At 47.5% G+C, this 26,292-nt stretch overlaps 2 protein-coding genes across 5 annotated transcripts in view; one reads left to right on the forward strand and one right to left on the reverse strand.

The window, feature by feature from the left end:
* Positions 1 to 1,499: 1,499 nt before the first annotated feature.
* gtf2a1 (general transcription factor IIA, 1) lies at positions 1,500 to 19,942 on the forward strand. Of its 3 annotated transcripts, none has more exons than XM_086188824.1 (11): positions 1,500 to 1,740; positions 3,897 to 3,998; positions 4,758 to 4,932; positions 7,475 to 7,606; positions 7,749 to 7,813; positions 8,067 to 8,142; positions 8,288 to 8,412; positions 15,636 to 15,740; positions 16,040 to 16,348; positions 17,231 to 17,320; positions 18,042 to 19,942. In XM_086188824.1, exons 1-11 carry the CDS (start codon positions 1,711 to 1,713, stop codon positions 18,147 to 18,149), a joined length of 1,317 nt encoding a protein of 438 aa, XP_086044950.1. In that variant the 5' UTR covers positions 1,500 to 1,710; the 3' UTR covers positions 18,150 to 19,942. The 3 variants fall into 3 exon arrangements, with proteins under 3 accessions (XP_086044950.1, XP_086044952.1, XP_086044951.1); XM_086188825.1 differs by lacking the exon at positions 1,500 to 1,740 and adding an exon at positions 1,938 to 2,057; XM_086188826.1 differs by lacking the exon at positions 7,475 to 7,606.
* Positions 19,943 to 23,525: 3,583 nt separating this feature from the next.
* tshr (thyroid stimulating hormone receptor) overlaps positions 23,526 to 26,292 on the reverse strand; it is a 32,340-nt gene continuing 29,573 nt past the window's right edge. For both annotated transcript variants that reach the window (XM_086190289.1, XM_086190288.1), the window contains one exon: positions 23,526 to 25,581. In XM_086190289.1, coding sequence (XP_086046415.1) covers positions 24,183 to 25,581 — 1,399 coding nt within the window. In that variant the 3' untranslated portion in view covers positions 23,526 to 24,182. The remainder of the gene's footprint in view (positions 25,582 to 26,292) is intronic.

The following is a 26,292-nucleotide window of genomic DNA, read 5'->3' on the forward strand; positions in this document are numbered from 1 at the left end:
CCCATTCATAATTGAAGCTGAGACAGGCTTAATCTGGAGCCAGTGCCTCCCTGTGCTGCACGCTCCCACCACCAACACAACTGCAGCTAGCAGTCCTCTGTTGCTATGCAACTGAAGCAAAGAAGATGTGGTGTTTTGTGTGTGTGTGTGTGTGTGTGTCTAGATCTTTAGTGGCATCATACAACTCAGTTACTGTGACGACAAGCCTCCGATAACGGTTTATTTATAATCTCTTGGTCTGAATGGCACTTAATGGACACAATCGTCTTCCTCCTCCTCACTTCCCTGTTTTCCATCAGACGAGTAAATTCCAGGGCCCTCAAGTCTCCGCTCGTCTGCCCTCAGTGAGTGTGGCGCTATCAGGGCTTCGGCTCAGAGGAAGCAGATGCAGAGAGATCCCGGCCTGTAACATCCATATCCAGAGAATGACCAGCCAGGCAAGTTTCCATGGAGACAGAAGTGGAGGAAGCGTTCTCCTGGCAGCTCTCGTCTATTGCAAAGATTTATTGTTTTTTTAGAAGCCTTCCCCCAGTGGGGAGGGGAGGTGTGTGCTGTGGACACGGCTCGTCCAGAACTGCACCTACAGCCCTCTTTGTTGGGTTGGGTGTAAAATACTTGCATACGTGTGTGCACGTGCGAGTGTGTGTGGGGAGAGGAGCGCGTTAGCGAGCGTGGTCAGCTTTCGTCATGTAGCGTGATCGCCCTCTAGTGGCAATATTCTAGTACTGCATGAAAACGTCAGGTACCGATTAAGTGGGGCTCTAATATAAAAGTCATCGATCAGTGATTGACTTCATTGGCTCTCCTATGATGCTATAACCTGATCTCATTCAGTCAGCACTTGTCATGTATCCTCTTCTTACTGTTTAAAATAAAATTGTATGAGTGATAGTCTTAAGTCAGACGTTCACATGAGTCCATGTCAAACAAAGCACATTTTTTCTGAAAGTCTGAACTGCACGGATTTGGCAACAGTTACAACTTTGAGAGGTACAAAGCTACAATATCAAAGGATAAATTGATGAGTAATTGACAAAAGCATTTGTGAAGAAAACAGTTTAAATTTCTTATGTTCGTTAAAGTAATAAGAATAACACATCTTATCTACAGGTTTCTTTTAAAGTCCCCGATGACTATGCAACACAAAACCTCTAAAACCAACGAATGAAAGTACAACCAAGCAGTGACGTGAAAGCAAGGGGAGACGTACACGTCTGCGTGTGAACTCGTCAATTCTGGTCCGAACTGGACCTGCAAATCACGATACACCAGACGAACCATAAACAAACAGAAAATCCTAACTTGTGTTGTTTTCTGTCCTCAAATATTTTATTAGAATTCATTACCTACAAATAAAAAAAACTGCTCACGCCATCTGCGCGCCGGGAGTCACCCCTTGCAAACAAAACTACATTTCCCAGCACCCGATGTCCTGATGACTAAATCTCGCGTTACGCGCGGCTTGACCCTGCCCTATGTCTCGCGCACTCGCAGCTCCATGCTCAGTATATAAAGCGGGACATCGTCGGAGGAGGACGGCTGGGGAGTCGCAGCCCGGGATTGTAAATAAGACCGCAGAAACTGTGTTTTATTTACAAGAGTGATGCCGGCTGTTTTAACATACCGCTCCCAGTTGTTTTAACCGTTTTTTTGGTCATTTTTGGCTCTGTTTCCCGCCTATTTCCGCGTGGTTGTTACGCTACGCGTATAATGGCGAGCTCGGCTAACTCGAACCCAGTGGTAAGGATCAAGGTGGAGGATTGTCAGCGGGGGAACGGGGGTAAAGTTGCTGGGACGCTGTCCACCGTCTGGTTTCTCTTGATGCAGTTACATGAATTTATTCTTACAAGCACTTCACGGTTTTCTCCAATAAAACTGAAACCAGGTCCAATTTAACGGCCATCTTACACAGAGCCTCGCGCTAGTTGTGGTCCACTGCCGGCGGCAGCCGTTACTAACGTGCGTCAGCGCGGTTAATAGCAGCTGGTGTTCAGGCGCGGACCCGGTCAGGAGATCTACCCGCGTGTGGGGGTGTCTGGTCGAGTCTCATGTCTGCAGTAAGTCGATACTCGGTTCTTACAGTTCTTCCTAGAATAATGGAACCGTGTGATTGTTCCCAACATGGCGTTCGTAGGTCGCTCGCGCGGACCAGGCGGATAGTCGAACCGAGGCAACTTCGCATCCCGGTAATGTTACAGATGTACGCGAAGCACCTCGACACATCCACGGCGACCGAGTCTAGTCTCTGTGTCGGGAGGTTAAACTGTGGAAGGGAAGTTGAGCCGAGTGTGTCATCACGGTCCACCATTCCACGAGCCGAGGACGGCGAGCTTCCCCACACCGCCTCCGCCACTCGGCGGACCAGCCAGACCGGCTCCACACCGACCAGACCACACTGTTGAGTCAAAGCGGGACATTTACAGGCCATTTCAGTGAAAAGGGGCCCTATAAAGCGCACTGAGAGCGGGGTTGTGGAACTGCTGGTCTGCCGCTCAGCAAAATGGCTTCCACGTCCCCCCTCGCGCCGCTTCTGGCCCTCCTCCTCGCCGCGGCGGGTTTTATACCGCCATCTTGGCTCTCTAATATAGACTGCCCGGGATGGGAAGGTGCTTCCCGACGCTACGTCACCGGCTCTACATATAAACACCAGATCGCTTTAAATAGTGGCGGAGCAGACAGACCGAGGGGCGGGAGGGAGGCACCGAGTCCGGGTCCGCGCTTCGGGCAGCAGGGACAGAGCAGCTCGGTGGCCGGCCTGGGTATCGTCCGTGCAGGGTCTCATGGCTAGTTCCCCGTGAGCACCGCGGTATCCCGAGGGTCACGTAGCAGGTCGTTGATAAACAACCGTGCGTGACGTGGGGCATGAAGGATAAACGTTAGCACCACCACTGTAGTGGCTCGGTCACTTGGTGTGTACTGTATGGATCCGTTGAGAGAACTCCACACGCCAGATATGACTGCAGTATTCTTACTTTTCATTGTAAAAAACACATTTACATTTCAGATTTTTTATTAGAGCTGTTTTGTCATGTTGTTGTAATGAAGCAGGAAGACTTGAGACGTGGCCAGCCTGGCTGCTGTTGGAGGGCTGGAACTACAGGCTTGTGGTTGTCACAGCGTCCTGGGTGCTGGCTTGAAACAAAGCCCACTGCCTTTATATTCTGGTTCATGTATTTTCCTGATTCTCATCATTCTGATCTGGGTCCAAATGTTGAGATTAAAGTGATATCCAGGAAGTATATATTGCTTTTCGAGCATTCACTACCAGACGTCTCACTTTCACTAAGGTGTTTTTCCTCCTGCGTCACTTCTGTGACTCCAGAATGCAGGACGAGCCAGCCTTGTGTCTGAAGATAGAGGCTCGTGGAGATGGATGGCTAACAACAGCTCAACTGTCCAAAAATGTCTGTTCACCAACTCTCCAAGTTGTATCATCCAGGTCTCCTTCGTCCAGACAGAGGATCAGTGTTGACACTTGAAATGCTGGTTTCACACCAAACTTGCATCACACCTTGAACTGAATCTGACAGTCATTCCTTTTGACATGAATCTGCCTGAATTCTCTGATTCTGACTTAAATCTCTAATGAACCCGATTTTAATCACAGATTTACACATGAAGGAGTTCTGGTAGGGAGTGTGAGAGCACACTTGGTTCATTATATAAGAATTGGAACCTGCTGTCACAGCAACGGCTAGACATCAAAGCAGTGATGTGAGACAGTGCATTAATGTGTTCATGCCACTCTCTCTCTAAATGTATTTTACCTTAAACATTGGTCTGTATCAAAGTTATAACAACAGGGATGTGAGACTGCATAAGGTTCTTCAGTTATACACACACTTGTATAAGTTGTCTGTCTAATCAAAGTGTTTCCTCTTCTGGCTTCCTCCTAGCCTAAACTGTACAAGTCGGTGATAGAAGATGTGATCAACGAGGTGAGGGAACTGTTCCTGGACGAGGGCGTGGATGAGCAAGTGCTGCTGGAGCTGAAGACGGTAACTGACCAACGCCACTCCAGACGGGCGTCACCTCGCAGCTCCTTCATGTCCTCAGGGAGCTGCATCCAGGCTTTTATGTGGTTTACTCATCTAATTGTTCAGGATCACCCACTTAGATATTTGCTCATTTTCACATTTTCAACATGTTTTTTATCAGCTAGCTGTGTTTTTAAGTTTAATATTTTCCTCTGTAATGTACCAGAAGAAGATGAAACACTTCAACATCTGTCTGACTAAAGTCCGTAAAATGTGATTTCGCAATTTTGTTTTTGCCTTCACCTACCTGACAACTTGCCAGGCTCTACAGACACTTAAAAGTTCCTCCAAAAATAGGTTTTAGGGTTGATTGTATGAAGGTTGATTGTAATTTTTCCACAATGCTCAAAGTTTAGTCTTCCCGGACTTCCTGGGAAATGTGGTGTTCATAAAGAAACATTCCTTCAAACACACGTTAATTTAACGCCAGCTGTGTTAAGTTTTTGCCCTGAAATCTGAACAACTGTCACAACTGAATATCAGCTGAAAGTATCAGTTATTGACCTTGACTTATTTATTGGTATCAGTATTGGACCTGGAAAAATTCCCAAGTATTTGTTGAGCTCTACTAACATTTACACATGTGAATTATTTTCTCCCTGCAATCGTGGCCTGAGTGACTGGAGGAAATTAGCAGCACCCAGTTTCTCCCTGAGGATACGTTACTACTGCTGCTTATATGGATACATGTAGCAGTGCTGTTTGTGTTTGCTGCTTCAGCTATGGGAGAACAAGCTGCTCCAGTCCAAGGCAGTGGACGGGTTCCACACAGAGGAGCAGGCTGCCCTGCAGGCTGCTGCTGCACAGCAGCAGCAGGTCCAACAAGTCCAAGTCCAGCAGGTGCCCCAACCAGCACAGGCCCAGCAGGTCATCCTGCCCCCTCCCCAGCAGCAAGGTGGGCTCAGTATGCTTTTAATACTGCACAATATATATCTGTACCTTTTCATGTTTCTTCCTATATCTGTAAATGTGATCACAGTCTTGGTGTGAATTCAAGTCAGGTTTATTTGTGTGTCACCAAACCCCAACCAAAGTTCTGTCCTGACTCTGTCCAAGTGGAGCAGGTCCAGCACCTCCCTCCTTCAATGAACCTCCACCCAACAATTCTCCATCAGCAGCACATCCTGCAACAGCAGCCACCAGAACCTTCCTTTACCAGCAGGAAGGTGGAGCAGATCCAGGATCAGTGGGGACGGAGAGAGCAGGACAGAGACAAAGACAGAGAATGGAGGAAGACAGAGAGATAGAAGGAAAGAGGGACAGAGATAAAGAGAGAGAGAAAGGAGGGGAGACTGATGGACAGAGACAAAGACAGAGAATGGAGGAAGACAGAGACAGAAGGAAAGAGAGGGACAGAGATAAAGAGAGAGAGAAAGGAGGAGAGACTGATGGACAGAGACAAAGACAGAGAATGGAGGAAGACAGCGAGACAGAAGGAAAGAGAGGGACAGAGAGAAAGGAGGAGAGACTGATGGACAGAGACAAAGACAGAGAATGGAGGAAGACAGAGAGACAGAAGGAAAGAGAGGGACAGAGATAAAGAGAGAGAAAGGAGGAGAGACTGATGGACAGACGGGGACGTGAGCAGGTGGAGCTACGGGTGGCAGCTGGAGCCTCTTCAGGTCTGGAGCCTCCTCCAGCAGCACCAGGATCTGGGATGAGGGGAGAAGAAGAGGAGTTAGTAACACGTCTGAGGACAGGAGGAGGAGAGAGAAGCCCAGTGCATCATGGGAGATCCCAGCAGTCTGAGCCTACAGCAGCAGATCTAAGGGCCAGCCTAAGCAGTCCTGACTATAAGCCTGATCAACAAGGAGGTCTTAAGTCTGCTCTTAAACCTAGAGAGGGGGTCTGGGTCCTGGACTGAAACTGGGAGACGGTTCCACAGGAGGGGAGCCTGCTAGCTGAAGGCTGTGGCTCCATTCTACTGTTAGAACTCTAGGAACCAGCAGGAACCCTGCATCCTGGGAGTGAAGGGTTCTAGCTGGATCATAGGGGACTAGGAGCTCTGTCAGGGATGAAGGAGCCTGGTTGTTGAGGACTTTGATGGTAGAAGGAGAATTTTAAATTCTGTTCTGAATCTGACAGGGAGCCATGCAGAGAAGCAGTCCAGGAGAGACCTGGTCTCTGCTACCAGTTCTAGTCAACACGTGGCAGCAGCGTTCTGGACCAGCTGGAGAGTCTTTAGGGACTTCTTAGTCCAGCCTGGTAGGAGGGAGGTGCAGTAATCCAGCCTGGAAGTGACAAAAGCAGGGACTAGTTCTTCTGCATCTTCTTGAGCCAGGATGTGTCTGATCTTAGCGATGTTACGTAGATGGAAGAAGGCGTCCTGGAGGTTTGTTGAATGTGGGAGTTAAAGGGTCCTGGTCAAAGAGAACTGCTAGGTTCCTACGGTGGTGCTGGGGGCCAGGGTGGTGCCATCCAGTCATCAAGTATATTTCATTTTATGTATTTTTATTCAAATCTGTTTTCCAATTTGTCACTAACCCACTTTTCCTTCCCACCTGTACATTTAATCGCTCTAGCATGGATTTTCTCATCATGGATCAATGAAGTTTGTCTCATCTAAACAGAACAAGATTTCTAGTGCAGGACACTCAATAAGTGTTATGACAACGTGAATAAATCTTGAGTAAAAAAAACAAGATTCGCACAAACTTCATCAGGGCTGCACTATATTCTAAATGATCTAATTGATTATTTTGACTGATGTTGATGATGTGATTCACAGTATTAGTCAGTAGAATCAGTTGTGTGGGCAGGATCTCTACAGCACCATAAACTTTAATTTGAAATGGCATTTTGACACAAGTTGGGAATGTACTAAGTTGGATTTATAGCTGTCTGATTTGTTACGCCTATTTAATATCCATTGCTTACAGATATTTGGATAACTCACATTTATGATATTCATATTCTGAATATATGAAAAAAACAACATAGAAAATTTAAGTTTTTCCTCATTACCAAAATATCTCGAAAAGTCCCTAAAACTCATATTTACTGCATAGAATTGTGGGAGTCTTGAGTAAATCAGGATCCTAGATTGAATATACATGTTTAATCCTGCTGATGTGATGATGTGTTCATTTTATCCTGCACCCTGACACAATTGGCCTTGACGTAATATTTTGCCGCCCCGGTGCTTAAATAGAGAAGTTAGGCATATGTCAGTTACATTTAGGTCAATTGTGCTGCCCTAGCTGCCATTGCGCTGATCAGAATGAACAACATGGAGGATTTCCACACATCATTGGAAATCATGTCCAGCAGAGTCCCAGGGTTTGTCAGGGAGGTAGACAGAGGGAGAGGATAGAACCCCAACTCACGGTTGGTTAGTTTTGGTTCCCAGAATGAAGATGTCAAAGCTCAGGTGTTTGTTGAACCCTTGAAGTGTTAGACCATTCTGCCCTATCATTGACTGCTATATTATTTTGTAGTATTTGAGGCCATGGTTAGAGAGCGTTACCTGAGAGAGGCAGCAAGATTGATGTGGCATAGGAGAATGGCGTGGTGGCTGCAGGCACAACACCAGCAAGCACTTTGTGACACAAGACAGTTCCCCCCATGTGGTATGAGCACGAGCCACTCTGCAAATGTCACCCCACCTTCTCCCAGCAACTTTTCCTTGTTCCCAAAATGTTATTTCAGAGCAGGATAGCGTACCTTCAAAGTGCTTCGACCAGTATGACAGCAACCTGTTTTTCCCCACAGCTCCCCAGCAGCAAGTCATTGTTCCGGATTCTAAGATTCTACAGCACATGAGTGCTACAGGGATGGTAAGTGGATGAAATATAAATCATATAAAATTAAACTAACCAGCAGAATCTGAATAAGTGCAGTACACTGCCTGTCTGGCTCTTGTCATCAACAATTATCGTCTCATCTTACATTTGTGTAATTTTTTTGTGGTATTTACTTAAATGGGAAAAATCTTGTCTTGCAAATAGATGATCAGCCTGATGGGGAAGGGAGTCTCGTGTGAATCTAAGCCAGACTCTATTTGATGCATGTACTATCCTCTTCCTCTAGAGTGCAGCAGCGACAACAGCAACCCTGGCTTTGCCTACAGGGGTCACCCCATACCCACAGTTCATCACGGGCCAAGGTAAACCATTCAGTCTTTCTGCACACATACTTAAGTGCCAGAATGCTCCTGCAACGAAATATTCAGGGGAAACATTGTCTGCTCCATTAGCTGCAGGAGCTGGATGCTTATTTACTCACACCTATTGTGCTCTATGGGGTCTCAGGTCAGATCCTGCAGGTGGTCCGCGCTCCCAATGGGGCCCAGTACATCTTCCAGCAGCCCCAGCAGCAGATCCTCCTGCAGCAGCAGATGCAGCCAGGAGCTGTGCAAGCCCCCGTCATACAGCAGGTACACCCCCCACCTTACCCCAATTGGCTACCGCACAACAACCAGATTTGATGAATGAAGGTGGAAGGGGTTTTCTGTTGAAGCTAGAGGTGCATGAATCTTCGTCATAAGGATGGATCACCGGCAGCTCATCCCGCCTCTTCATGAGGCTGTTTGGCTGCAAAGCTGTGGGTCATCTGGCGCTGCAGCAGTGGAATAACCAACCCATGGAACAACACCTTTGACTGAAGGAAAATAAAGCAATGAGGAAAACATAAAGCAAATCATGAGAACACTGATGCTTTAAGTCATTCACTGACCCCTGATGTTTAGAGCCACATGTCTGTTACCAGTGTGACCATTAAATTCATGCAGTTAAACACGTTATCACTGGCCCAATCTCTATAAAGAGATTTTGCATATAAATACAGAATCTGTAGGCAAGGGAGAGAATGTCTGGACTGGGAAGCTTCTGTTTTCTGTTAGAGTAGCTTTAACCAATCACATTTGAGCCTCTATTTTGTTCCTGTGGAGCGCAAAAGTCACGCGATGCATCAGCCAAAATACAAGATTGAAAAAAATGGTAGTACAACAAAAATGACAGATGTCAAAGTGACTTTAAGCTGTTAAATGAGTGTAAACTGGCAACTTTTATTTATCTTTCAATGTAATGCACACAGCTCAAGTTACTATACAGCGTGAACAACGAGCTGGAACCTGATTTACTGGCCCACGTTCCCAGAATTGGTTGATGGTCACTGGCCTTCATTGCCTCATCAAACTGATTAATGACAAACCTTGATGTGAGAAGCTTGCTTGTCAAAAGATAAATCCCACTTGATGTACACTTTGAGGTTAGATGCCATGGCGGTGATTCCTCACGTAACTCGATTGAATCAAAAAACCTTGATGCAAAGACTAAGCCTCAAGGCTTCATTTACGGTCATGTGACCTCTGTGGTCACTCTGCTTATGATGGTGTTTGGCATCAGCTAACATTTCCCCCCCAAATATAGCTGACGCTAAAGGCTACCAGTTCTTTCTGCTGCAATTGCACATAACTACTAACATAAGGGATCAATTTGTGACATTACCAACAAACTTAAGACATGCATGTGACGAGGTTCTAAGACATCAGGTGATGAATTCATTCTGAAGCTTCTTAAAACTCAAGCTCCCCCCCCCCCCCCCCTCAGTGGACTCACAAAACAAAACTCTTCTACCCCAGATATACATTAACCCGACCATATGTACTAGATGTAATGACTAAGCTCATACAACAATGTGACAACATCTAGGTTAACTACGTACGTTTTGCTCAAGAAAATAACCACATGCACCTCTCACAGTAATAAAGTGCCAAAACCAGATAGGTTTGGCTTAAGTGGCTTGTACCACATAAACAAAAAAATAAAGGTTTGTCACAGTTCCATATCGATCCTCGCTGGCATCTGACATGTAATGAGGTTTGCCAGAAGGACTCCAAAATCGGAGGCACCTTTCAGTCTTGAACAGCGTTACTTTTTGCAAGTTTCTTTGCTAGTTGTCTTCTGCGGTCTTTCGCTGACGCAAACAGATGTGAAGTCATCTGCATTCTCGTTGTCCTCTCTGAAAATCACCTTCATCTGATCATCTTGTGTCACCTTAACTTGATGGAAAAATGGACTGCATATCTGCCATTGATGCCACAAGTTCTTGTTGGAATCTTGTAAGGACCCTATCAAAGAATCAGTCTGGTCGGGGCCTTGGAACAGCCGAGTGTTAGGAGATTTTCCTCTGAACTCAGCCCAACAGAAAAATACGACACTAAAGTTCCTTTCTTGAGATGGTACACTCCATATGTGGAATATCCCACACTGGAACCTCAGATTGTTCCACTTGATGTCTTGGGATGTGTTAACATACCCTTTCCTGATGACATCATTGAAGAAGTTGGGATATTCAGGGTGGAACTTTTCATTCCTCTCAAACCTCCTCTTCAATCCAAGACTTCGATGCTTGGCAACACAATGAGTATGTGGCACGTCATATCAGTCGTGAAGCGCCACTGAACTTTGCATGATTTCCGTGAACACACATCTGGTAGTTAATTGTACTTTTCTCGTGCAACACTCGAGAATCTCCAAACCTCATGATCTGTAACTGGAAACTAGTGTTTTTGAACACAGTTTGTTGTCTGATTTGAGATTTCCTTTTTCTGCCGGGGAAGTGAAGAACACTGGGATGGGTTTGGCTGCACGCTTTGCCAGTCAAATATCTTCTTAAGTTCTTGCTTATATGCCTGACAGCAACGTAGCTGAAACAAACTTCCTTCTCCTTCAGAAATTAAATTTCTCTGTTTCTCCACTCATGGACACTGATCAGTGCATGATGCTGAGAGAAACACATACAAATGCTGATGTTCTTCATGGACAAATTGACTTTTTGTTGAATGTGGTGGGACGTTTTATGTCCTTTTTAATGTTGGGCATTAATGGTGGTAAGTGGTTGTCAGTCTTTGCTTTGATTGTGATTTTATTGTTTTCATACTTTGGCTCGTTTGAAAGAGCGGTGGATTTTGCATGTCCCCAAAGATTAGGTCAGACACTAGTTGTCTGTCTTTGTCTCTGTCCTGCTGGCGCCAAACCCCAACCAAAGTCCTGTCCTGACTCTGTCCAAGTAGAGCAGGTCCAGCACCTCCCTCCTTCAATGAACCTCCACCCAACAGTTCTCCATCAGCAGCACATCCTGCAACAGCAGCCACCAGAACCTTCCTTTACCAGCAGGAAGGTGGAGCAGATCCAGGATCAGTGGGGACGGAGAGAGAGCAGGAGAGCAGGACAGAGACAAAGACAGAGAATGGAGGAGGACAGAGAGACAGAAGGAAAGAGAGGGACAGAGATTAAGAGAGAGAGAAAGGAGGAGAGACTGATGGACAGACGGGGACGTGAGCAGGTGGAGCTACGGGTGGCAGCTGGAGCCTCTTCAGGTCTGGAGCCTCCTCCAGCAGCACCAGGATCTGGGATGAGGGGAGAAGAAGAGGAGTTAGTAACACGTATGAGGACAGGAGGAGGAGAGGAAGAGAGAGACAGCTGAACTCATCAATGATCCACATGGAACAAACCAGCTGACTGAACTGGAGGCCTGTCTGAAGGACAGGAAACATGGAGGACCATCATTTCCTTTATTAAACTCTGATAAACTGAAGTTCTTGTGCTGGGCCCAAACACCTGAGGACCACCTGATCTGATGAGACAGGTACCCTGGTTGGCACCACCCTGGCCCCCAGCACCACCGTAGGAACCTAGCAGTTCTCTTTGACCAGGACCCTTCAACTCCCACATTCAACAAACCTCCAGGACGCCTTCTTCCATCTACGTAACATCGCTAAGATCAGACACATCCTGGCTCAAGAAGATGCAGAAAAACTAGTCCCTGCTTTTGTCACTTCCAGGCTGGATTACTGCACCTCCCTCCTACCAGGCTGGACTAACAGGTCCCTCAAGACTCTCCAGCTGGTCCAGAACGCTGCTGCCACGTGTTGACTAGAACTGGTAGCAGAGACCAGGTCTCTCCTGGACTGCTTCTCTGCATGGCTCCCTGTCAGATTCAGAACAGAATTTAAAATTCTCCTTCTACCATCAAAGTCCTCAACAACCAGGCTCCTTCATCCCTGACAGAGCTCCTAGTCCCCTATGATCCAGCTAGAACCCTTCACTCCCAGGATGCAGGGTTCCTGCTGGTTCCTAGAGTTCTAACAGTAGAATGGAGCCAGAGCCTTCAGCTATCAGGCTCCCCTCCTGTGGAACCGTCTCCCAGTTTCAGTCCAGGACCCAGACCCCCTCTCTAGGTTTAAGAGCAGACTTAAGACCTCCTTGTTGATCAGGCCTATAGTCAGGACTGCTTAGGCTGGCCCTTAGACCTGCTGCTGTAGGCTCAGACTGCTGGGGATGATTAATGTCCTATACTGCAGAAAATCCCTTTCAAAAATTTGAATTTGAATTTCTCTTCTTGGTATTGAATGAAAAGTTTGTTGTTGTGTTTGTAATTTTGTTTTGCTTTTGTTTGTTTTTTCCTTTGCAATTGATCACAAAGAGCTGATTTTTCTTAACCCATTTGGCCACACCGGCAACTATAGTTTGTGAAGTTTATCGAAGTCTGACCTTCTACCGTACTCTATTGACCTGTGGTTGCCACACTGTGCCAAGGTGGCGTCTTCTCTGGTTCTGACCAGACGATGACATTGGCAACACTGCTGTGAAAGATGCATGCGGAGGAACAGATTTGATGTCATCTGTTCATGTAGTCGATGACATGAGCATCACAGCTGACCTGTTCTTCAAGGTGCGCCCCCTGTTTGATCAAATGAATGTCATCAGCAAAGCCTTCCCAATCATACAACATGCTAAATGAGGATTTAGTATTTTGGAAGACATGGCTAAAAACAGTTACTTGGAGGGAAGCCCATTCATTTTGGGTATAAAATATAAAGCTTGGCATCCTCCTCTGGATTTGTTCATCAGCTGGAACCATACGCAGGAAACCATACAGGCCTGGTGGAAACAGGACTTGGTCAGCGTCCCAGTGTGGTTCTCAGTGGTTTTGTACAGGAGGAATCAATCACGATCAGCTGACCGATCACAACCTTTCTGGGTTGATTTATATCCATTATGATCTATTGACAAGCTATTTGCCCACTTGCAACTATAGTTGCCAGTCCTAAAAATGCTATTTTCTTCAAGGCAAGGTACAAAATGGGGAAAAAAAAAAAATCCTGATCCTAGGGGACACAACTGATAACATTGTATTCATTAACGCTACCCTAACACTCCGGAAAAAAATTGGGCACAAATGGGTTAATATCCTTGAACAGATGTTTGAAACTGAACCATTTGAATTTTTCTAGCTACCTGTGAGGGTACAAGAGAGGTCGACTTGGTCATTCCTGTTTTTCCGTTTAATTTTTGTCTTGCCTTTTTAGTTGTCTGGTATTGCGGCTTCTTCTGCAGGTTGTGTAGTGTTGGATGAAATGGTTTAGAACCTGGATTAAAGTATAAGCCTTGTCCTTTAACTTGCTCCTCTTTCAAAGTATGATTCCATTCCATCTGATTGTGTATTTGAGAGAGTTGACAGCTGGAGGATGGTTACACTGTTCGTTTCGCAGCACCTGCTGGCATTTCTATGTCAATCTGCAGTTGCTCCTTTCTACTCCTCAGTAGCTCTGCTTGCTCTTCCAGACCCTGCTCCTCCTTTAAGGCTGCAGCGTGAGCGAGAAGTGCTGCTTGCTCAGCCTCTGCTTGAATGCGCACTGATGTACCCGAGTATTTGCTGCTGGAGTTTGAGCTGACACAGCTTTTCCAACTTGAGTGTTTGCCTTTCTAACTTTATTGTTTACTGGAAACAGTTTCAACCTCCAAAATGCTGTCAGCTGCTTTTATTTCACTCTCATTGCCATCCTCATTAATATGTTCTTCAGGTTTGGGAACTTCTGCATTAGATAAACATTTATTCACATTATCAATACATTCCTTTATACTCTACAGTTATCCATCCGTCCATTTTCTATACTGCTTATCTGTTAAGGGTGGGGGGTGGAGCCTATCCCAGCTGTCACTGGGTGAGAGGCGGGGTTCACCCTGGACGGGTCACCAGTCCATCACAGGGCCATCAGGAGCAGTTAGGGGTTCAGTATCTTGCTCAAGGACACTTGGACATGGTCAGCAGGGGAAGTGGGGATCAAACCAGCGACTCTTGGGTTGCTGGATGGCCCCTCTACCTCTGAGCCATGTGACCCCACTTTGAACCATATCTGTTTTTCTTGTTCTTTTGGGCAGGAGAGTTCCAACAGAAGTTTGTGGGCATCTTTTGCCTCGTTGCAGGGTGATGGCAGACTTTTGTAGCAGCTGTACTCTGCACCTTGGTTTCGTATTCTCTGTCCTGCATTAGGTCTTTAATTGTGTTTTTGTGTTTTAGCTTGGATATGTAAGTCAGTTTGAATTTCTTTCGTTTTTGTAGCCAGTCCACTGTATACATCAGTGCTTCTGTTCGTTTAATTGGACTTTTAATGACAAACTGAGGTTCCTTTGTCACCACTTGTTGCGTGCCTGCAGGGTAGTGCATCGCTGGTGGTGACCGGCTTATTAACTACAGAAACTTGTGCATCAGAATCCATAATGAATTAGTTCATAATGAATTATTTCAAAATGACTCAAACAAGAAATCCAATCATCGGTGTATTTCACATTTGATACCCAAAATTCCATCAAGCTCTATAACCAAACCATTGGATTTGATTTAGGTTACTGTTGGTAACGCTACACATGCCTCCATCCATTCTCGGCCCTGAAACATGTCTCAGTGGTTGATCCAGGCACTGTCAGGTGTGTGGTTCGGTTACCCTATGGTCACCCCAGGCACCTTGGGTGTGTGGTGGTTGTAACCAGGCCAGCGGGTATTCATCTGGCAGAAGGTGCACTGGCTCCACTTCACCAGAGCGTCCACAGCGAAGCATTGATGTAGTTACTCCAGAAGTACTGTGGTAGTCATTTGGCCTTTGGGTTATTTGTCAGGTGGCACCTACTGTGGCCACATTAGTAACATTTCGTCATCAAACGCCTGCTCAGTGGGAGTGCCTCAAGGCTCTGTTCTTGGACAGTTGTTATTCAGCTTGTACACCAATGATCTCCCATCTGTGTGATGGAGGGGAGGCTCTCTGTATGCTGATGACACTGTTAAGGGCACAGCTCACGTTGCTGCCAAAGGCTCACATTTGATGTATACAGTTGGAGCCTGGTGACACAACTCCTGCCAAACACAGTGACCATGGAGTTCTCTAACGAGGCAAGACGGTGAGTGTCTTAACACTTCTGTAAGTGGACAAATATAATAATAATAAATCCTGAAAATATCTGACAGAAAATCACAATATCACCATGGTCACTTAATCTCTCCGTATGAAATGTTAAGCTTTGTAAATAATTGCTTCTATAAAAAAACTACCCTGCTCTACCCTAAAAGGTTACTGGATTACCACAATGCCCGAGTTGTAATTGCCTTGTAATCACATGTGCTGACCTGTCACCCTCGTCAACAGGTCGGCGGGACCTCTTGTGTGATGCTGAACGTGTAGAGTCTGTCAGTCAGCGTTCAAGGACAGCTGTGTGCAGCTGCTCTCAGTGGCCTCTCAGGCTGATCTGCCTTCTATACCTGAATACATGAGAGCCACAGTGAAACCTTTGCTCATGAATCCTCCGTGACTGTGTCCAGGTCCTGAGTCCCCTGCAGGGAGGCCTCCCTCAGCAAACAGGGGTCATCATCCAGCCCCAACAGATTGTTTTAGCCTCTGGAAACAAAGTACAGGGCAACACACAGGTCAGCGCTCCATCACTGTTGTCCTTCATGTAAGGCCTTGTTGCTTGTGACATTTTGCAGATACAAGTTTACTGTTTAACATTCTTAGGGCCAATCGAACCAGCTTGTTAGCAGCTAAGCTAACGAGTGTTCATTTACAGTACACACACCCCTTTGCTGTTTTTGTTGAACACGCAATGTCAGATGTTAAGGGTCAATCTCATAATGTCTGGATTGTCTAGAGGTCACTTGCAGGCCTGAAAGGTTCTGGTGTCTGAACTTGACCAGTAACTTCTTGTTTGTGTACCTCCTCCGTTAAGGTGATGCAGGCAGCAGCCACGATGGCACCTCAGCCTGGTCAAGCTGCCCCAGCAGCTCTGGTCCAGCAGGTCCAGCAGGCCCAGCAGGCCCAGGTGGCAGCTGCCCCACAGGCCCCACCACAAGCCCAGCAGCAGGCCCAGCCCCAGGCTCAAGCCCAGCCTCAGGCCCAGCAGCCTCCCATGATGCTGCAGGTGGACGGAACTGGAGACACTTCCTCCGAAGAGGATGAGGATGAGGAAGAGGAGTATGATGAAGATGAGGAGGAGGAGAAAGACAAGGATGCAGGAGAAGATGGGCAGGTGGAGGAGGTGAGGAGAGCACACAGCGTTACTGTCCTCATCATGAAAGGACAGGAAGTATGCTTCTGTCATTAGTCAGTGTTTCCTTGCTCTTATATTGGGGGGGCGCCCCCCTGAAAGTCAAGGTAGCGGTGTTTATTGTCTATGTAGCAGCACGTGACATCAGAAGCCCCATCAGGCCACTGATCCTAGAGCAGGGCCAGACCTCGTTCTCTCACCAAGAATCAGGTTGATGTTGTGGCGCTAACAAACATGAAGGCGTTTCATTTCACTCTGCATCATCACAGTTACACTCTCCTGTTGTCTGTTTAGTGAGGACACACACACACACACACACACGCACACGCATGGACAGACAGAGACAGGGTCGGGGAGAACACGCAGGTGAAAATACCTGAGTTTTTATACTCACCCAAGCTCAGCGTAGGAGCAGTGGCGAGGACGCTACATTAGCTCAGCTGCCAGTAGCAGCCACAGGAGCTCACCTGCTGCTGGTCCAATCAGAGCACAGAGCTGTAGCTCACCTGCTGTAGCCCCGCCCCCTCACAGGCAGCACAGGTCCAGTCACCACAGCTGTGCTGGACTGATCCTGGCAAGAAAGGAAACAATAAAAAAAGTAGAGAAGTCAGTAGACAGTCGAGTCTGCAGCAGGTAAACTTCATTATTTAATTACAATGAATTCTTTTCTTTTTTTACATTTTTTAAAAATCGTTTTATGAAAACCACCACCAAACCCCCATAGTAGAGAACTCAGGGGAAACACAGCATTCGTCATCTAGACCCGGTTACTTTTGCTGCTGAACCTGGGGCCGAACCAAAGAAACGGCAGTCACATGCAGCTGAGGGTGAAAACAAGACCTTGTAACTTGTTGTTGTTGTTGTTGTGCTCAGGAGCCACTGAACAGTGGTGATGATGTCAGTGACGAGGAGGACCAGGAGCTGTTTGACACCGAGAATGTGGTGGTGTGTCAGTACGACAAGGTAAGACTGAGCTGGTCTCAGAGGACCAGGAAGCAGGCAGGTCAGGTGCTGCGTCTCCTAGAAGTACAGAGGAACGGGACTCATCCGACGCAGTAGAGCTGATTTGAAAATGAGGGGAATTTATTGCAGCATCTCAGGGCTTGTGATTCCCGACAGTCAAATAAAATATGTACTTTGCTGTAGCTTCATAAATGAAACCTCATCTTGAGTTCATGTTGGAACTGAGGCCCAGCATCCGATGCTCTCCATGTTAGAGGATGTGTCAACTCAGAGAGGTCCGCTCCCCTCAGGACCCACAGCTCCAGTGGCTGTCATGCGCTGTCGTCAGTACAAAGAGCAACCAACCCAGACATTGAAGGGCTGCAGCCAGCAAATGTTGAGACATTTTCTGCAATGAAAACACTGAAATGATGAATCATATCAAAATAGTTGTAATAATGTAACAGCCTAACCTACCTCCGGACATTCAGGAAGTGGAGAAGCAAGAAAAGGAGACGTCTTACAATGATTGACAGTTTTTAACCCTCAAATGAAATTACGACAGTTTGGCCTGATACTAACTCCCCAAAACTGTCAGCAAGGCCACACAGGCTTGTGTGTGTGTGTGTGTGTGTGTGTGTGTGTGCGTACACGTGTACTAAAGACACGAATGTTGTTGTCCACTGAAAGCTGAAACGACATCCGTGTGTCCCTCACTCACTGCTTTCTTTTGACTCGTCAGATTCACAGAAGTAAGAACAAATGGAAGTTCCACCTGAAGGACGGGATCATGAACCTGAACGGGAGAGACTATGTGTTCTCCAAAGCCATCGGCGACGCCGAATGGTGAAGAAGAGACAAGAAACAAAGCAGCAGGAGCAGAACTCTGTACCTCCTTCTATCCAGTAAACGGACTGTTCAATATCCTTCCATATCCTGTGACTGGATTCAAGTTCAGGAATCTTCTGAGTCTTTGAGAACTCTGACGGACCCAAAGGGCCGTGAGGCGGCGTAGCAGCTGAGTGGCATCGCTAACGCTCGGCTAGCCTCACCGGCTGGGAGGGGAAAGGTTCCTGTGAACGCATTTCCCCAGAGAATTCACCCACATTGGAGAGAACACATGTCACACGGCACAGGTGTAGTGGACCAGAGTGACCCGCCCCGCCCTGCCGCAGCAGGTCAGAGGTCATTCGTAATAACCCTGTAGGTGAAGAACACCTTCCTGATGCACTGTAGTCAGCTGACTGGATTGACCCGCGTCTGCGTTCAAGTCCAAACTAAATGTTCCCAGTCAAGATTGCTGCCTTTAGAAGAGCCAGAATCAAGTTTTGGCTCCTAATATTTGTTCTGGATTGTAATTATGTCTCCATTCACGCCGACGAGCACGGTGCTCCAGAGGGTTTCCTGTCGTTGACCTCTTCTTATTTTAAAATGTGTTTGATGAAGGGTTAAAATGAAGAAGGCAGAAAACTACATTCATCTTCACCAAAGTTGTGGAAGGGTCATTTTTTTAATCTTTTAAGGACTTCAGACACGTGTCCCCGTTTCCTCTGGAGCTTCATTCCAACCTCATCCAACCGTGAAACAGAAAACTTCCCCCAAACCGAATTAATTTAAGAAATGTACAAAATGTTTGTCCTTCTAGTTTCGCTCTTAATTTAGTTCTCTGCAGCCGTCGAAAAATTTGCACTGTCAGCTTGTCAGCGTGTGGTGAAATCAATCAAGTAGCCACTGTGTGTGTGTGTGTGTGTGTGTGTGTGTGTGTGTGTGTGTGACTTGATTGCACATGCATGTGATAAGTGTTCATGTAGGTTTATTGTTGATTGTGTGCTGTCACTTTTTTTTTCTACATAACTTTTTCACCCTTCAATCTGAAAATGTCCCGGCTGGAGCAGATTGTTGTTGTTGTTGTTGTTGTTTTGGGGGGGGGGGGTGTCATTGTTTTCTATTTATTCCTGAAAGCAAGAGAAATGTTCTATTTTTGAAAGAAGGGTTGGAAGCCGCACCAAACTGTGCTCTTACACTCGAAGAAGTGTTCCTTTTTTCTGTTGGCGTTCTCAGCATCTGTTCTCTCCTACTTTTACTTTCATTCCCGACTTTTAATGAGAAGCTTTTCTATTGAAGTGAGTTGAACTGGAGGCTGTGAGTGTTTTTAGTGGCCCTGTTGCATTTGAATTCAAGTAGCTGGCGTTGGCTGTCGGTGGGTTGCTCGCTACATGCGTGTAGAACCCAGGGGATCTGATTTTCTTACATGAATACACAGAATTAATAGGTTTTCCCCACTAAAGTCATTTTGTTGCATACGTGAGGTGTCAATGACCTTTCGACCTGTCAATAACTCACTAGCTAGTGGAGCGCTCTGCTAAGAGAACCTTTAGTGTGAATATTGGTCATTAAAGTCCTAGTTGCTTGTTCTGCGTCGATCCCGTATATCTGGATGTTGCGTGTGCCTTTTGACTTGTACTTGAGTTCTCTGGTATTCACAGGAAGGTGAGCTGAAGATGTCTATTAGAAACGTGTTCTCTGCTTTCTGCTTTGCTCTGTCGTGAGTTCTACTTGCTGTTCAGATAATTAAAGAAATGTACTGTTCATTTAATTTTTTTAAATTAAAATCAAATTTGGAACCAAACTCAGAGTTGTTCTCTCACTGCTAAAGTTGTCATTAACTTTTGGCCGCCTGTGTGAAGCAGCAGAGTAATGCCCACTCTGGACCTGTAGGTGGTGCTGGCTGGCTGGAGGAGCAGCTGACATGTTTGACTCCTACAGAGGCGCCCCAGCTGGCGGGAGGTCTCGGGACGAGTTGGTGACGTGGGTCCAGGCTGGGCGGCTCGGCGCGGGCTGCTGTTGATGATGAGGCCCGTGGGTGCTGGCTCACTGGTGAAGAGAACCTGGAAGCGGATACGGCATCCCTGTGGTCTCCGCCGGCTGGGGGCGTGGCCAGACTGACGTTCGAGTCTTGACATGGTGGATCGCGATGAGGTTCACCACCGGCTCCCTCGGTCAAAGTTGAAGCTGAGATGACGTCAGACATGAGCTCCGCTAGCGGGGAAGGCTAAGCTAAGCTAACTAGTTCAGTTCATCAAGATCATCTTCACTAACGAACCCTCTGATGATGCTGGAAGCCTGGATTTTACGTTAGCAGTGCTAAGCTAACGTTAGCCTAGGAAGGAACTACACCAGGGTCACATGACCTCAAGGCTTCAGCTGTCTCTGTTTTCTCCGACCACGATGGACGTCTGCTCACTGATACAAACACATCTGAGGGCTGAACTTGAGAAAACTAAAATCTTGGAGGTGTTGCTTGCTACGCCTTGGAAAGTCTGCAAATGTAATCATCGTGACTCTTGATGATTAAAGTAGTTCGTTGGATTCAAATATCCAGTCTGTCACTATTTGTTGTTTGTAGTCATAAACTATTCTAATCTGTGTTTGCCATTTTCTTCTCTAAATTTATCGACTAAATATAATAGTTTGCATAACTCCAGACTACGTGCAGAAATGCTGTACATTCCTGGTTAGCCGGCCTCCACGACGGGTCCAGCCCGGCCTGGCGGTGCTGTCATGGAGCACCTTCCTTCCTGCCCTCCATCCTAGTTCCTCACAGACTGATCGAATCCTCATGTTTTCCCTGGTGGGTAACCCTGAGGTCCAGGTGTGGTGCTGTCTGGGGGTGGAGCTGAACCAGGAACCGGAGGGAGGGTCTCACTCTTCGGTGTCAGCTGGTCTGAGGCCGTCACTTCTTGACCATCACGTCACAAAGACATTCAGACCCGGTGGCCAAAAAAGTGGCCCTCCTGACCAGAGCGAGAGAGTCTCATGAGCTACGAGGGCCAGCTTAGCCTCGGTAGCTGCTCGCTGGCAGTGACTGTGAATGAGCTGCGGCTCAAAATGACGCCTGGCTACCGTGCAGGCAGCTGCTGCTGCTGGCGGCGCCACATCAGGAGTCAAGATGTGAGCTGGACAAAGACCCTTTCTCCTGCTCTGATGGAGATTCCTGATCTCCCTCCACCCCCTCGCCCTCGACGCTGTGGCCTTCAGCGTCCAAGAAGTCATATAAGACATTTTGTTCTCAAATGTGCTGCCACCTTTTCGTCTGGAATGGCCGAACTTCTCCCTTGTTTCCTTAAATCTGAAGATTGGACGTTGGATGAGTGTCCATCTGAGGGGAAGTCAGTAAAACGTTTCATCGCAGTTGCGACCACCAGGCGTCTGACAAAGGCTGCCAGGATGTCCTCCAGTGCACATTCGGCGTTCCAGTGTTCACCTCCTCAACCCGCTGAGCCTCCATCTGTCGGGTGCCAGATGTCCTAATTGAACATATATAATATCTACCATCAAGGTGCTCTCACACCTGAACCGGGTCGGTTCCCGGTTCCGTCAGTGGGTTTTCCTCCTGCTCGTTTTCACAGAGAAAAATTCAAGAGAGCCAAAACGTACAAACGGCACACACCTGAAGCCGGTCTCCCAGCCGCCATCGAGTCAAAATATAAATACTGGCTATACATATACAGTATATATATGTGTGTGTGTGTGTGTGTAAAATACATGTGTTTGGATGTGACTTCACCCAGTCAAAGCAGACGTGTCCCCACTGATCCTGGATCTGCTCCACCTTCCTGCTGGTAAAGGAAGGTTCTGGTGGCTGCTGTTGCAGGATGTGCTGCTGATGGAGAATTGTTGGGTGGAGGTTCATTGAAGGAGGGAGGTGCTGGACCTGCTCTACTTGGACAGAGTCAGGACAGAACTTTGGTTGGGGTTTGGTGCCACACTAATAAACCTGACCTGACACAAATACGAGGCAGTAAAGTTCATTTTGTCGATTGGAAAATCTTTGTTGCTATTTTTTGTTTGTATTTTTAGATGAGGAAAAAGGCCAGAAATGACCTGAAGGTGTGAGGCATTCCAATCAAAGTGATATAAAACTGGTCACCCTGGGGTCCCCGGACCCTACCTTAGAACCCCTGTCTGGATGATGAATGTTTCCACTGACCTCCCCTCTGAGATTTGCTCTGGTGAGCTCCTGAGTTTAGTTCTGGAGTTTTTGGAGTGAGACGGGAACCTGACCGCCGGAGAGCGTCAGCCATGCCTGCCGGTCCACAGGGGAACGTCGGGAATGACGTCATCAACACAGCATTTTACGTTCCCAGGAGGCAGAGCTGGATGAGCCCCTTTGGAGCGACCAGGGTTCTTCTCCAGCTCACTCACCTCTCCTCTTCATACAGCCGGATCCGGTACATCGTCTGCTCCGGTTCTGCTTATTTGAGGAACGGCCCGGAGACGGGTTTATTTGAGTACTCGGGCAGGAATGATCAGAGGCCTGAGAACCAGCTAGAGGAAGAATGTCCAAATAACTAAAGACCCCTTTTTTAACATTCCTAAACAACAAAGGCAAAACATATCTGGTCTCGTCCGGTCCGGTCCAGACGGTGTCTCAGCTATCAGTCTGCTGCTCCGAATGATTGACAGTTGACTACTTCATGAATCCTTAGAGGAGGAGTGGCAGCTTCTCGCCATGTGCTTCAGCCTTGTGTGCGTTAACAGGCTGTGGCGGGCCGGAGGGGCCAGGCTGGACGGACATGAGGCTGTGGAAACCATCGAGCTGACGACGAGGCCTGGAACGTCGTGATCAGATGCCACGTTTGATTTTTTTCAACATTCAGACTATAAACGCTTCCAGTTTTGAGGTTTTGACCATCAGAAATCGCGGCTGCTCTGAGAACGTGTCAGTGGAGTGCAGAGCTGGGAAAGTTGCTCGGGAGTTTCCATCCTGAAACCAACTGTCCAGCAGATATTGGAGACAACTTTGCATTTGAAAGTTGAAGTCCCCCCCACCCCCAGAAGATGAAATGCTGACCAGATGTTGAGCTGCCACTGGCGCGAGGTGTCTTTAGCTCCTAACAGCTCTGAATCAGCGCAGCGCTGAGCTCCCCCAGCGAGGCCAAGCATCTCCGCTGACTCTATAAGTCACGTGTTTCTGTAACAGCATGGGAAAATTTCACAATCTTGCTAAAAAAACAGCCAGGACGTTCCAGAGGAGACCTGAAACTTGAACAGTCTGTATTTGTGATTATCATACCTGTCTGTAATTTGTAGAAAATTGCTAATAACCCAAATATGTCTGCTGTTTACTTTAGTAATTGGATCGCACGCTGGCGGGAGATGAGGACGCGCCTCTGCGTCATCATTTAAAAAGTTGGTCGTCTAAGAAAGTCAAATTGTGATACATTAACTTGATGTCCTGTAAAAACACACTTTAATCACAACGACTCCTCAGGTAAATTAGAAAGGCAAGAAAATGTAAAGCTGACGCGAGGAATTCCTGACACAGCAACACTTTTTATATTGTCAAGAACCGGTGGCTCCTGAGTGGCACTGAGTCAGCGACCAGTCTGATCTTTGGAAAAACAAGCGCATGCAAACGCTACCATGATTCTTTGCAGCACAAGATGAGAGGATTTGAAAAGACTCAAACTATGTAACAGAAAACACAAGTACTGTATCAGGTTGTGTACCCTTTGCAGTTTTTGTCATTACTTTTTTCACAAAATGAGAAAACTCACAATGATCCATGCAGGATACGAGTCACAGCCACCTTGGATACAAAGGACTTCAAGTCAAGCTCTGGTTTCAGGGACACTTGATACCCTCCAGCAACTGGAACCATAAAATCATCACAGCCCAAATTGGGAAAACAGCTGAGCCTGGCCTGAAATGTGAAGCAGATCCCGAGTCCTGGAGGGTTCTGTTAACTGGCCAAACAGATCTGTCCACAAACCCTCCTCTCCTCCACCTGCACCCAGCTCGCTTCCACACCTCCAGCTGGTGTTGGACTCGCGTGTCCAGATCCTGGTTCTCACCAGGTCCCTCATCTCTCCAGGGCCCACTACTGGCTGACGGCCTGCTGGTAGGAGTGTCCGCAGCACTCCTTCAGGTGGATGCCTGCACTACTTCCTTTCTTGATCTTAACTTTGTCTTTACGCACCTGACACGTCCCACTGCTGCCTTTGGACGAAACTGTCTGGCCTCTGAACAGTTGTGCTTGCTGCTGGCACAAACCCACCTTACTGAGGAGGATGAACACGTCCCCCCTGAAAGCTTTGGTGAAAATGGCATAGAGGAAAGGGTTGGCACAGGAATTCAGTGGGTAGAAGAGCACCAATAAAATCTTTGAGTTGGACACAGTGATGAGCGGATGGTCCAGCACTGCTGACATGGCGTAGAAGGAAATAGGCGCCATGCACAGGAAGTCCGTAAAGATAAGGACAGCCATGCGCTTGGCAATGTTGGTGTCTTTGGATCCAGACCGGTAGTGGGGGTTGCGCACCGCACAGTAGATCTTGATGTAGCAAGCACAGATAACAAAAAAGGCCAGGATGTTGAGGACCAACACTGAGATGATGTAGACCAGAGCCCCTGTGGGCTGGATGTCCATGGGAAGACAGATGCTGACCTTCTGGTAACTGCTCACTCCAACCAGTGGGAGCAGCGCCAGGAGGAGACAGAAGATCCAGCCGCACAGCATCACGGCCGCGGCGTGGTGGAGGCTCAGCTTACGATCCAGCCGCATAGCAAACGTGATCGCGTACCACCGCTCTAGAGTGATCACGGTCAACGTGTAGATGGACAACTCACTGGCGAAGACGGTGAAGAACCCTGCCAGCGCGCATCCTGGGCCTGTCTGCCAGTCTATGGCGTGGTTAAAGTACTCGGCTCGAGTGTGGAGGTCGACAGAGGCAATGAGCAGAAGGTAAATCCCCATGCACAGATCTGCAAAGGCCAGGTGGCACATGAGGAAGCGGGAGACAGAGAGCTTGTAGTGGCTGGTGAGCAGAACCAGCAGAACCACCACATTCCCCAGAACTGCCAACAGGCTCACGAACCACACGGAAACTCGCAGGAAGGCGAAACCCATGATGTCCTCACAAGGGTTGAACTCATCAGGCACTGGTGCACATGCCACCTCTTCTCCCTCCTCACACACTACATAGTCATAGCGACTGTCAAAGTCTTGGCTGGTGTCCTCCTGTGGGTTCTTGAGGGTCTCGCCAAAACCCACATCTTCATCTGGCAAGCCGCCAAAGTAGGTGTGGTAGTGCAAGCTGCCATGGAAGTCATCTCTCCTGGAGTCTTGTTGGATGTCTTCGTGGCCTCCGTCATCAGGCTCCCGGTCTGTTTCCACCGTGCTGTCCCCTTGGAGGGGCGCCACGCGAAAGGGCCCCACAGAACGCTTGTGATGCTGGTCGTACACAGCAGTTAGATTGCAGATGATGTACTCCAAGAAGCTGCAGCACACAAACACAGATTGAGACCACAGAAGAATTCGCCAGTTTAGATTAGAGACTGACTCACTTGTTCAATCAGATTATTTACAGGACAGCCTTGGTTAGAGGGGTCATTGAGGCTGGATCACGCTTTGTCCTGCAGGACCAGCGGTGACTGACACCCACTAAGATCCATCCCTCCATCCATCATTCATCCACCCATCATCCATCCCTCCATCCATCCCTCCATCCACCATTCATCCATCCATCATCCATCCCTCCGTCCATCATCCGTCTATCCGTCCACCCATCCATCATTTATCCATCATCCATCCCTCCGTCCATCATTCATCCACCATTCATCCATCCATCCTCCATCCCTCCATCCATCATCCATCCCTCCATCCATCATTCATCCCTCCATCCATCATCCATCCCTCCATCCACCATTCATCCATCCATCATCCATCCCTCCGTCCATCATCCGTCTATCCGTCCCTCCGTCCACCCATCCATCATTTATCCATCATTTATCCATCCCTCCATCCATCATTCATCCATCCATCATCCATCCCTCCATCCATCATTCATCCATCCATCATCCATCCCTCCATCCATCATCCATCCCTCCGTCCATCATCCGTCCATCCGTCCCTCCGTCCACCCATCCATCATTTATCCATCATTTATCCATCATCCATCCCTCCGTCCACCATTCATCCATCCATCATC

Source organism: Aulostomus chinensis, chromosome 20 (assembly GCF_037954235.1).
Source record: "Aulostomus chinensis isolate RoL2024-O1b breed Wild chromosome 20, RoL_Achi_v1.0, whole genome shotgun sequence".
In the NCBI taxonomy this organism is placed as follows: Eukaryota; Metazoa; Chordata; class Actinopteri; order Syngnathiformes; family Aulostomidae; genus Aulostomus; species Aulostomus chinensis.